The sequence below is a fragment of the Myotis davidii genome, unplaced genomic scaffold (genome assembly GCF_000327345.1).
Source record: "Myotis davidii unplaced genomic scaffold, ASM32734v1 scaffold46, whole genome shotgun sequence".
In the NCBI taxonomy this organism is placed as follows: Eukaryota; Metazoa; Chordata; class Mammalia; order Chiroptera; family Vespertilionidae; genus Myotis; species Myotis davidii.
This window is the reverse complement of record NW_006383006.1, coordinates 3,117,729-3,130,789: the sequence shown is the minus strand read 5'-3', so window position 1 is coordinate 3,130,789 and position 13,061 is coordinate 3,117,729. Positions and strand designations below refer to the sequence as shown.

General features: G+C 36.9%; 1 protein-coding gene across 4 annotated transcripts in view; it reads right to left on the bottom strand.

Moving 5' to 3' along the window:
• UBR1 (ubiquitin protein ligase E3 component n-recognin 1) overlaps window positions 1–13,061 on the bottom strand; it is a 148,438-nt gene that overhangs the window by 80,237 nt on the left and 55,140 nt on the right. For all 4 annotated transcript variants that reach the window (XR_001512198.1, XM_006778036.2, XM_006778037.2 and 1 more), the window contains exons 15-20: window positions 10,037–10,217; window positions 7,294–7,355; window positions 6,897–7,007; window positions 5,877–5,942; window positions 5,520–5,621; window positions 587–650 (exon numbers count right to left, since the gene is read on the bottom strand). Coding sequence is in view for 3 of the 4 variants with exons in the window: in XM_006778036.2 (XP_006778099.1) it covers window positions 587–650; window positions 5,520–5,621; window positions 5,877–5,942; window positions 6,897–7,007; window positions 7,294–7,355; window positions 10,037–10,217 (586 nt within the window). In the remaining variant the exon portion in view is untranslated. The remainder of the gene's footprint in view (window positions 1–586; window positions 651–5,519; window positions 5,622–5,876; window positions 5,943–6,896; window positions 7,008–7,293; window positions 7,356–10,036; window positions 10,218–13,061) is intronic.

Below are 13,061 nucleotides of genomic sequence, written 5' to 3'. Positions count from 1 at the left end.
ATAAAGCAGCTAGTCTAGCAACTAGCTCTAACAAACAAATAAAATGAACGCATGTTTCAGATTTAGCTACTGGCTAGAATCACCAGGAACTATTAAGACAAAGCAGAGTCTGCTGCACTAAAGTAAGAAATAAGAGCCAGAATGAGAAGTTAAGGATTTTTCCTTAGCTGGTAAAATCAACAGAGTCTATAAAACAGAACATACAAAAGTAAGTGTGGCCAATATTTGCACCAAGTAATTTACTAGAATGACACAATAAAAATATATTTTACTTAGACCTATGTTACAATGAAATTACATATCTACAGAAAATTTTCGGCATTCAACAGTTATTTTTCACCTACATTTCTATGATAAATATCCCAGATCTCTATAAAAAAGTCTAAACAATTACAAATTAGATATTAGAAAGATGTAATAGCTGTGTTTTTCTAAAAGGTGGGTTTCTAAACATATTAATCACATTACTATAGATTCTAAGCTATATTTGGGAGATGAGTAAAGTGGTAAATTATAGCTCTTATTAATGTTCTCTTTAAAAAGTAACCCAACCCATATGCTATTTCAAAACATGTTTTAATCTTACCCACAATATAGATGAGGATTTGAAGCATTTCTTCTATTAATGTATTATATTGTTTAATCAAATCCTATAGAATCAAAAAACAATAAATTAGTTGTATAAGAACCAAAAACCTCCACAAAACATATATTTCTGCATCAGACTCATGGTCCCTCTAAGTCCAGTATTTTCTTTCAACCACAGCAACAGAAAATTATGAGGTAAATAATTCTCTTTTTGATATCAAATTCAAAAAGGTTCATAATATCTGGCATGTAACAAGAAATAGATAATAACTGCTAAATACTATTATTATGTTACTTTTTCCCTTCATAAACTTAAGTCAACAAACTAGTTCTAATCTTTAACTTTTCCTCTACTACAGGCTTCCTTCTTACCTGGGTTGGTGAGGTAGTAGCTTCAAAGAGATACTTAACAATTATGGTGAGAGTACCTTTCCATAACACAGTTCTCATTAAGCACTACTGGAAATTATTTATTTATTTTCACTAAGTAGAAAACATTTATTTTCACTAAGTATAAAAATTAGCTTTGGCCGAAACCGGTTTGGCTCAGTGGATAGAGCGTCAGCCTGCGTACTGAGAGGTCCCGGGTTTGATTCCGGTCAAGGGCATGTACCTGGGTTGCGGGCACATCCCCGGTGATGGGATGTGCAGGAGGCAGCTGATCGATGTTTCTCTCTCATCGATGTTTCTAACTCTCTCTATCTCTCTCCCTTCCTCTCTGTGAAAAATCAATAAAATATATATTTTTAAAAAAATTAGCTTTGTATTTTATATCTAATACATGGTCCTTTGCAAGTGACTTCTAATCTGAAAGAATAAAATAATGTGATTTATAAATTCAAAGTAGTCAAGAGCTACTTTAAAGTTGTTACCAAATATTAAAACAATGAAGACGTGAGAAAACTCCATGAGACAAATTATAAACTGAAAAATGTAGCAAATACAATAAATAAATAATTAATACCCTTATTAAATAAGGAACTTACAAAAATAGAAAAAGGGCAAAGGACAGGAACAGATAATTCACTACAAAAGGGGAGAAAAGGCAATAATTATGAAAACATAGTCACCTCACTGATAATTAAAAACTACAAATGAAAATGAAACACCACCTTTCATCTAGAAGATCAACAAAATTAAAAATACCAGTGCCAGCTTCTCCAGTACAAGGATCCAGTAACAACATATGCAAAGTGGTAACCAATGGATATGACTGGTTATCTATTACTTGCTCTTTGTGGAGAGTGATTTGCTGGTCTTCTCCCAATCATCTAACCCACTGATGAGCAATCTATATCCAGTGGGCAAAATCCACCCCAAAGCCTATTTTTATATGGCCCAAACAGCTAGGAATGATTTTTTACAAAAAAAACATGAGCAATCAACTGTATGGAACACAAGTGTTGAGCCTCAATTAAGTAACATAATATAACAACAAAATCCATTCTCTTCCTTGGTAGACTTATACTACAAAACTCAATTATTATTATTACTAGCATCTCAGTGCATGAAATTCGTGACTCAGAGGAGGGGAGTCCCTCAGCCCGGCCTGTTCCTTCTTGCAGTCTGGGAGTCCTAGGGGGATGTCCAACTGACAGCTTAGGCCTGCTCCCTGCTGGCAGTCAGACATCCTTAGCACTGCCACCACTACCACTGCGCTCGCCAGCCATGAGCCTGGCTTCAGGCTGAATGGTGCTCCCGCTGTGGGAGTGCACTGACCACCAGGGGGCAGCTCCTGCATTGAGTGTCTGCCCCCTGGTGGTCAGTGTGCGTCATAGTGACCAGTTGTTCTGCTGTTAGGTCGATTTGCATTTAGCCTTTTATTATATAGGATATTTTTAATTTCATCAACAAAAATTGTGGAAATTTATTTTCTGTTTAAGTACCTACTTACACTCAACTTGGCCTCTGGGCTCGCAAAGAATTGCAGTTATTGTTAAAATAAAAAGGAACCAATTACTATTTCACCAAGTTTAGCTTAATTTATATGTAATTTAAATATGCTATTTTGTGGTATCATTTTTGAAATTCATATTTATTCACCACACACAGGTTTTCTTTTTTTTCATTATTGTTATTGTTTTTCATTTTCAAAGGTAGCTCACATTTTGAGGTTGTTTGACAGCTTGTTTCTGGTGGGTGCCAAATAATGTGCAGTGTGGTGTTAAAAGGTAATTCAGTCATCTAAATATATGCTTCAATAAACACAACTTAGAAAGGCCAAAAAATTTTTTTAAATGCTACTACGGATGTACTGCTAGAGAAATCTTAAATCAAAGTAACTTTTCTGAAAGCAATTTAACAATATACATGAGGAATCTTAAGAAAAAGTATCCACTAGCCCTGACCAGATAGCCTAGCTAGTTACAGCATCCTCCCAATATGCCAAGGTATGAGTTTGATCTACAGTCAGGGCACATATAAGAATCAACCAATGGCTCAGCCAGTTGTGGCTCAGCGGTTGAGTGTCGACCTATGAACCAGGAGATGGTGCTTGGATTCCTGGTCAGGGCATATGCCAAGGTTGCAGGCTTGATCCCCAGTAAGGGGTGTGGAAGAGGAGGGCCAATCAATGATTCTCTCTCAATATTGATGTTTCTATCTCTCTCCCTGTCCCTTCCTCTCTGAAATCAATAAAAACATATTTAGGGGGGAAAAATCAACTAATGAATGCATAAATAAGTGGAATAACAAACGGACATCTATCTGTCTGTCTTTCACTTACTCTCTCTCCCTTCCTCTCTTTCTAAAATTAATAAAGAAAAATTTTAAAATATATTTTTATTGATTTCAGAGAGGAAGGGACATAGAGATAGAAAAGAAACATCAATGATGATAGAGAACCTTTGATTGGATGCCTCCTGCACGCCTCACATTGGGGACTTAGCCTGCAACCCAGGCATATGCCCTTGACTGGAATCGAACCTGGGACACTTCAGTCCACAGGCCGATGCTCTATCCACTATGCAAACTGGCCAGCGCAATAAAAAATTTAAAAAAAAATAAAAAGCACATTGTTTTGTCCAGCAAATCTACTTCAAATAATTTATCTTAAGCCCTAGCTGGTTTGACTCAGTGGATAGAACATCAGCCTGTGGACCAAAAGGTCCCAGGTTCGATTCCGGTCAAGGGCATGTACCTTAGTTGGAGTCTTCTCCCCAGCCTAGGCTCTGGTCAGGGTACATGCAGGAGGCAACCAATCGATGTGTTTCTCTCACATTGATGTTTCTCTCTGTCTTTCCCTCTCTCTAAAAATCAATGGAAAAATATCCTCAGGTGAGGACTAAAAAAAATAATCTATATCTATATATATAAAAGCCTAAGCAATCAAACACCTGAACAACTGGTCAACTGGTCACTATGACACACACTGACCACTTAGGAGGCAGACACTCAACGCAGGAGCTGCCCTCTGGTGGTCAGTGCGCTCCTATGGCCAACCTCCCATGGCCAGCCAACCTCGCACTGTCTCTCCCTCGGCCGGCCGTTCCCCTCACCCCCACCCCCTATTAGCAGTGATCAGTAACGATCGCTAGCCAGGCTGAGGGACCCCACCCGTGCATGAATTCATGCACCGGGCCTCTAGTAATAATAACAGTTAGGCAAGTGTTTAAACCTTGAGGTACAGAGATGTTATAAGACTAAAAACCTAAAAAAAAAACCTCTTCAGCAATAAGGAACTAAAATAGCATTTTTGAACATTTTTTATCTCATAGCACACATAAAAGAATTACTAATAAAAAAACAAACAAACAAACAAACAAAAAAAAAAACCCAACAACAAAAAAAAGAATTACTAATATTCTGTGGTACAATAAAAATATATATTTTTTGCCTATCTGACAAAAAATTAGGTATAATTTTGTAGGATTTAAAAATAATAATAATAAATAATAGTAATTATCTATTTTTTTACTCCAAAATGAATTTTAAAAAAAATCAGGTACCTATAGTTGTATATAAGGATTTCTGGTAGCGAGAATTAACCAATCACATGCAACCTTATCATGTGACATGACCAATAATATGCAACTCTATTATATGACCTATATATTTATGGTTCAAGACAGGACATTTACACCAGATGGCTATTGTTGTGTTGGCTTTTGTCATTTTTTTATTTGACAATATAAGGGAAAAGAAGTCAGTGTCCCTGACAAAATAGTCAGGTCAGGTATTACATGTTTTAAAAATTCTTGCAGCACACCGGTTGAAAATCACTGGACTAAAGCATAATGCATTCATATACCACCATTAAAAATGATGTTGTAAAAAAATGATATAGTTGTATATTTATTTAGTAAAAAGAAAAGGCCCATTGCACTATTTTATTAAGTACAGAAAGCAGGTTATAAAATAGCACATATAAAATGATCCTATTTTTGTTTTAAACAAAAAAGACACCTAAACTTTAAAAGTGATCAATTTGCCCTGACCGGTTTGGCTCAGTGTATAAAGCGTCGGCCTGCAGACTGAAGGGTCCTGGGTTTGATTCCAGTCAAGGGCATGTACCTTGGTTGCGGGCACATCCCCAGTAGGGGGTGTGCAGGAGGCAGCTGATCGATGTTTCTCTCTCAAACTCTCTATCCCTCTCCCTTCCTCTCTGTAAAAAATCAATAAAATATATATTTTAAAAAAGTGATCAATTCTAGGATGTAGTGTTTCATGTGATCTTTTTCTTCATTTAAAAAAATCTATATGTTCTAATTTTTGCAGAGTAAAAAGAGTATATGTGAATATATATGTAAGAGTATATGTATGTATCTGTAAATATATATATATATACATATATATATATATATATATGCATGTTACCTGTATGTGTGATTTTTGCAGATACAGATAAAAAATACCAATACTAAATATGATTAAAATAGTTAACAATAACATTTTATTTGGAATTATTTCACATCTCAGTTTCTGTTGCTTACCTGGTCATTTGTAGATATGGTCTTTTTAAAAGCATCAGCAAGTTCATACCTCTGAAGTATCAGTAATAAGAACTTGTTGGGATCCATTAAAGATGCACCAATCTGTGAAAGACACAGAGCATCACAGTTTGTGTGTATTAAATCAGAAACATTTTGCCTCCAATAGTACTGTCAGAAAAATTATAAAATAAGTCTGTAGAAGAAAATGTAGTAGTCCCTTTTACTTCTATGATGTCATATTTTAACAGTGAGAAAAATTTAAGTAATTTAAAAAATAATTACAATATCTTCTCTTATTACTAGGAATCTAAGAAAGAAGGTTAAGACATAAATAACAGAAGTAATTCAAATAGGTACCTGAAGCATGATGATATCTTTATCATACATTTCTTCTCTGCACTTAACATCCTGGTAATAAAACACCTATAAAATAAAAGGTAGAATAGAAGCTATAAGAATTATTTTATCTCAAACAGAATTCTCAACAAAAACTATTCTTTAAACTTTCTCTAAACTAGGAACTCCAAGAACTCCTTAGTGGCAAAACACTAAATTGTAAATCTACAAAATATTTTTTTTTAAATATATTTTATTGATTTTCCACAGAAAGGAAGGGAGAGAGATAGAGTGTCAGAAACATCGATGAGAGAGAAACATCGATCAGCCGCCTCCTGCACATTCCCCACTGGGGATGTGCCCGCAACCCATGTACATGCCCTTGACCGGAATCGAACCCGGGACCCCCCAGTCCGCAGGCCGATGCTCCATCCACTGAGCCAAACCGGTTTCGGCTACAAAATATTTTAAGGGACTTGTGAGGATAAGGCGAGAAAATGTGGTATGAAAATATTTCAGAGTTGAAAAATGCTTTATATTAGTTAGTACTCTTGACATGTATAGTTAAAAATTTTATTTTTCTTAAATTTAAAATACCCATTTCAATAAAAGTAAATCAATACAATCAGTCATAACACCATTTTTCTCCCAACTGGGGTATATTTACAATTTCTATTTCCCCAACTTTTAGGAAATGCACTTCTCTTTATTTGCCCTAAAACAGAAGGAAAAATTATAAGGTGGCCTTCAATTAAGACAGGTTGTAGGAAGGCTACTGATCCCCAAGCAAGGTAATCTTTAGAAAAGACCTATGTCAATGGGCAGGGCTCTGGTGGTACTACTGGCTGTCACCTGATCTAGCCACTCAATAGCATAAAAGTAGAAATGTCTACATGGTCACTAGAACTTTCATTTCTGATTATACAAGAAAACAGAAAGCAAATACTCAGCAAAATCCAGGGACACAAGGTAAACTGATATGGGTTTTTTTAAATTAGAAAATGAACACATTCATAAATGTGAATAATGGCCTTACCGTACCTGGCTAATGAGAGAGAGCCCATTTCTTCGCCACATCTCAGCAACAACCTGGGCAACTAATACCAGACAACGCAAAGGAAATTCTACTAGTGCCTCTACTTGAAAGTCCTCCTGAAACAGAGTGAGGTCAATTTTATTATTTCTCAGAAGGCTTGGATGTGTCTCACAGTTATGGCAATATATATATTCTTCAGTATTCTTATCAGTAAAATAAAAGGGCTTGAATTAGATGACTAAATCCCTATGATTCAGATTTCAATGTACTACATATAGATTTAAAATTACTAAATGGGAATTATTCATGTGGGTTTCAAAATATTATATTTCTTCCCACTCATCCACCAAAAGATATTTAAAATAGGATATAAGCCAGTCAACACTTCATATAGGCACTTACATAAGGCACAAATTCATGCAGTCTTGCAACACCGCCCAGCCTGCTTAAACGCACATGAAGACCTAATGGTTAAAAAATAAAAGGAGAAAAATTAAAAAGTAATAAATCCAATTAAGTTTGATTCTTAATCAACTCATCAAATTTAGACATTTGTGAAATTTAAAAATACCATTTATTGAGTTTAAAAATGACACCTCAAAATATAAACTTTTGATTTCTAATTCTGAAAGTATTACTAATATATTTAAGTTCCTACACTGTGCAAGGTATGCTTATACATTATATAAAAATAATATGTTGTTTATAAAGACATGCTTATTTTTCACTTAACCACGCATCAAAAGAAACAACTTAGATCTAAGTCTTTTTTTATAAAAATAGAAGTGACATAAAATGACATGTCCATTACACAGCATACCAAAAATAACTAAAAGTGGGTCAACGACCTAAACTCAGGAGTTAAAATTATAAAACTCTTAGAAGAAAACATAGATAAAAGGCTCCAAGACATTGGATTCGGCAATAATTTCTTAACTATGACACCAAAAGCACAGGTAACCAAAAGAAAAATAAATTATAGACTATATCAAAATTAAAACCTTTTGTGCATCAAAGGACACTATCAACATAGTGAAAAGGCAACCCATAGAATGGGAGGAAATATTTGCAAATCATGCATCAAATAAGCAGTTAATATACAGAATATATATAAGAACTCCAACAACCCAAAAACAAAAGATCTGATTAATGCCTGGCTGGTGTGGTTCAGTGGTTGAGCATCGACCCATGAACCAGGTGGTCACGGTTGGACTCCAGGTTGGGGCACATGCCTGGTTTGTGGGCTCGATCCCTATAGGGGGTGTGCAGGAGGCAGCCGATCAATGATTCTCTCATATCATTGTTGTTTCTGTCTCTCTCTCTCCCTCTCCTTCCTCTCTCTGAAGTCAATAAAAACATACTTTTTAAAAATGACTTGAATAGACATTTCTCCAAAGATATACACATGGCCAATAAGCATAGAAAAAGATACCCAGTATCACAAATCACTAGAGAAATGCAAATCAAAGCCACAATGAGATATCATTTCACAATCACTAGGATGGCTATTAAAAAAAACAAGAAGAAAGTAAGTGTTGATGAGGATGTGGAGAAGCTGGAATCCTTGTGCATTGCTCATCCTAAATAATAAAAGGGTCACGCCGAAACCGGTTTGGCTCAGTGGATAGAGCGTCGGCCTGCGGACTGAAAGGTCCCAGGTTCGATTCCGGTCAAGGGCATGTACCTGGGTTGCGGGCACATCCCCAGTAGATGTGCAGGAGGCAGCTGATCGATGTCTCTCTCTCATCGATGTTTCTAACTCTCTATCTCTCTCCCTTCCTCTCTGTAAAAAATCAATAAAATATATTTTTTAAAAAAGGGTCACATGCAAATCGACTGAATGGCGGAACGACCATCACTATGATGCACACTGACCACCAGGGGGCAGACACTCAATGCAGAAGCTGTCCCCTGGTGGTCAGTGTGTTCCCACAGGGGGAGCGCTGCTTAGCCAGAAGCCCTGAGCCAGGCTCCCCGAGGGCTCCCGGACTGCAAGAGAGCACAGGCCAGGCTGAGGGACCCCCCCAAGTGCATGAATTTCATGCATCGGGCTTCTAGTAGGAATATAAAATGATGTAGCTGCCATGAAAAACAGTATGGCAATTCCTCAAAAAAATTAAAGAGGAGAATTACCTTAAAATCCAACAATTCTACTTATAGGTATATATCCCAAAAAACTGAAAACAGGGCTCAAAGAGATATTTGTACACTCATGTTCATACCAACAGTATTCACTATAGCCAAAAGGTGGAAACAACATGAAGCATCCACTGATGAACAGATAAACAAAATGTGACATATACATATTATAGAATATTACTCAGCTTCAGAAAGGAAGAAAATTCTGATACATGCTACCACATAGATAAACTTTGAGGACATTATGCTAAGTGCAATAAGTCAGTTATAAAAGGAGATGTGTATGATTGCACTCATATGAGGTACCTATAATAATAAAGTTACAGAGACAGAAAGTAGAATAGTGGCTGTCAGGAAATGCAGGGAGTGGGAAATGAGGAGTAAACTTGAATGGGTACAGAATTTGAGTTTGGGAAGATGCAAAATAATCTGGAGATGGATATTGGTGATGCTGCACAAAACAATGTACTTAATGCCACAGAACTAAACAGTTAAAATGGTAAATTTTATATTATGTATATTTTAGCACAGTTAAAATATATACACTTCTATAAAGTTTAAAACAACAACAACAACAACCCTGACAGGGCTAGTTTACATGGAAATGCAAATCAAAGAATGAATAAAGGAAATCTAGATCTTTCTTTTGGTGGTGAAAGAAACAGTGACACCACAACACTTGTGCAATTTAGAAGAAAAGAGATTAAAAACCAGCACCAGGATTTTACTATATTGAGATTTGGGCGGGAGATGAGTTATCAAGTTAGTCTTTAAGTGTGTACTGTAAGATCCATTTGTTGATCAAGATGACAAAAGGCCTAGGAAAACAAGCCTCCTTAGATGTTTAGTGACAGCTCTTTGAAGGACAGTGACAGACCTTAATTGCGGTATCTGATCTGAGCATGCCTATACATACTTAGCACAGAACAAAAATAGGTATGATTCTAGTACTCTGGATATCTAGGAAACATAGCTAATAGAAACAAAGCAAAAAACCAACACTCACCAGCAAGAGTCCTTGAGAGTGGAAGATGTATGCTTACGAGGTCTTCAGATACTCTGTAGGACTTAGTTTCCAAAGTGTGACCACACAATTGTACTACTGTCTTGCTACTAGACATAAAACTTGTACTACACCTCATCACAGCTTTGTGACATTCTTTATAAGCCACTAGTAAGAGTTCTTCCTAGAAGAAAAATGGAAATAAAATGACAAATGATCTACTTTACCACATTATTCAATAAATATTTGCTAAGTACAAGCGCAAAATTGTTCTATGTATTACTAGGGCTACCTCCACAGGATCTGTAAACCAGTAGGAAATATAAGACAGAGAGAGGCACATGCCCGTACACACACACACACACACACACACACACACACACACACAATGTGAAAAATCGTACTAGTAAGTACCATGTAAATGATAGAAACTATTCCACTAAGAGGGGGGAAAAGCATCACAAACAACTGGGAAGACATAATGTGAAAGCAATTTTTGAGTGGGGTCTAAAGAATAAGCAGAATATAAATATGGAGAAAAGATGAGAAAATGATGTAAGCAAAGATACAGAATAAGCAAAGAAAAATAACGGAGAATATACCTTCTATTCAGGCAATAGAAAGGAATAAAAACTAGAAAAATCCAAGGTTTTGTGGATGGAATTAATGAGCAATTAAAGTGGAAATATGCCTTGGCATTGGCATGAATACATTGATGGTATCTGAAGTATAATAATATAGACAACTCACTGCTTCAAGAATTAATGGGTGTCAATAGAATAGAGAGTAATGTTAGGAACCAACGAAACCAGTAGGAAGATTACTACAAAGTCTAAGTGTAAGGTGATAAAGGGTCTCAAGTAGAGTGGGAGTAGTCAAGGCAAAAAAAGAACCCAAAATAAATGTTAGGATTATCACTTCTTTGTTGTTGTTAATCCTTAACCGACTGTATTTTTCCATTGATTTTTAGAGAGTAGAAGGGAGGGAGAGAGACAGAGAGAGAAACATCGATGTGAGAGACACATTGATTGGTTGCTTCCTGCACATGTCCCAAAAGGCGGCTTTTTAAGATAGTGCTTCTCAAACTGATTTTATCTTCAAAAAGGAATACTATTATCAAATAAATTTTGGGACTATCCCTCTTAGAAATGAGCACATTAATTAAAGAGTTTGTGAAGTTCAGGCCCTGGCTGGGTAGCTCAGTTGGTTAGAGCATCATCCCAATAAAACAAGATTGTGGGTCTAATCCAGGGGTGGGCAAACTTTTTGACTCGAGGGCCACAATGGGTTCTTAAACTGGGCCGGAGGGCCGGAACAAAAGCATGGATGGAGTGTTTGTGTGAACTAATACATGTTAACACTGCTGCTGGTGAAGGAGCAGAGGGGAGAGCAAGAGAACCCTCCGCTCTTTCGGCTCCACGGGCCATAGTTTGCCCACGGCTGGTAATCACTGGTGAGGGCACATACAAGAATCAACCAATGATCCTGGCTGGTATGACTCAGTCGGTTGGGCATTATCCTGTGCACCAGGAGGTTTGATTCTTAGTCAAGGACACAAGACAGGGTTGCAGGCTCAATCCCTAGAAGGGGTATGCAGGAGGCAGCAGATTTATGTTGTACTCCCACATGGATGTTCTCTCTCTCTCTTTTCCTCTTTCTAAAAATCAATATTCTTTTAAAAAAGTCAACCAATGAATGCATAAATAAATGGAACAACAAATAGATCTCTTTCTGTCTCTTTAAAATCAATAAATTAAAAAAAAGTTTAAAAAGTTCAGTGGCTTAAAAATTCCTGTTTGTTCAACCTAGCATTTCCCAATCTTATGTGAGCACAAAGCTTGTATTCTTTAAATATAATTTTTAAAAATATATATTTTTTATAGATTTCAGAGAGGAAGGGAGAGGGAGAGAAGACAGAAACATCAAGGATGAGAGAGAATCATTGATTGGCTGCCTCCTGCACACCCCTTACTGGGGATCGAGCCCACAACCTGGGCATGTGCCCTTGGACGGAATCAAACCCGGGAACCTTCAGTCTGAAGCCCAACACTTTATCCACTAAGCCAAACCAGCTAGGGCGCACAGAACTATTTTTACCATCAAAAATATCTGTTGACAATTTAACACAGAGAATGCAGTAGCTCTTGAGACTTCCCATATAGATGAATGTATGAATCATAGTGTCATTAATGGAACAAGAGCAGTCAAGAAGAGAACATGCAAGTTCTAAGTAGTAGGAAATGATGACAAATCAATTTATTATATTCTTTTTTCTTTTAAATGATTTCAGAGAGGATGGGAGAGGGAGAGAGATAGAAACATCAATTATGAGAGAGAATCATTAATTGGCTGCCTCCTGCGCACCCCCCACTGGGGATCGAGCCCTCAACCCAGGCACATGCCCTTGACCGGAATCAAACCTGCAGACCCTTCAGTTCACAGACTGATGCTCTATCCACTCAGCCAAGCTGGCCAGGGCTCAATATTATATTCTTATGTGCTCTGACCGGGAATCGAACCTACATCTAACACACAAACAGAAATGATATTATAGCTTGAAAGAGTTATTTATATGAAGTTTTAATTGTGGTAGTAGAAATAAAAAGAGACTATTGGGAAAGGTCTCATTTAAATGGGCAGTCAATAGAAATATTGGACAATGTAGATTTGTGAAAATTAGAGGGAAAGAACGTTTCAAAAAGGTTAAGGTACTCAACAGGAAACAATGCTATAGGCATTTTAAGGAAGATGGGGCCTTAGAGAAGACCTCTGAATTTGGTTACTTAAAAAGATCCTTTGAAATTTTTTCAAAAAGCAATTCCTGTCATTTGGTAAGGGCAGAAGCCAGACTCTAAAGAGCAACAATCTATACTAATAAAAGCCTAGGTGGTCCTCGTGCCCTCACGTGATGCCCTCACGTCATCACAAGATGGCCACCACAAGATGGCCGGCAGGGAGGGAAGTTGGGGGTGAACAGGCCAGCAGAGGGCAGTTGGGGGTGATTGGGGCGGCAGGGAAAGGCAGTTAA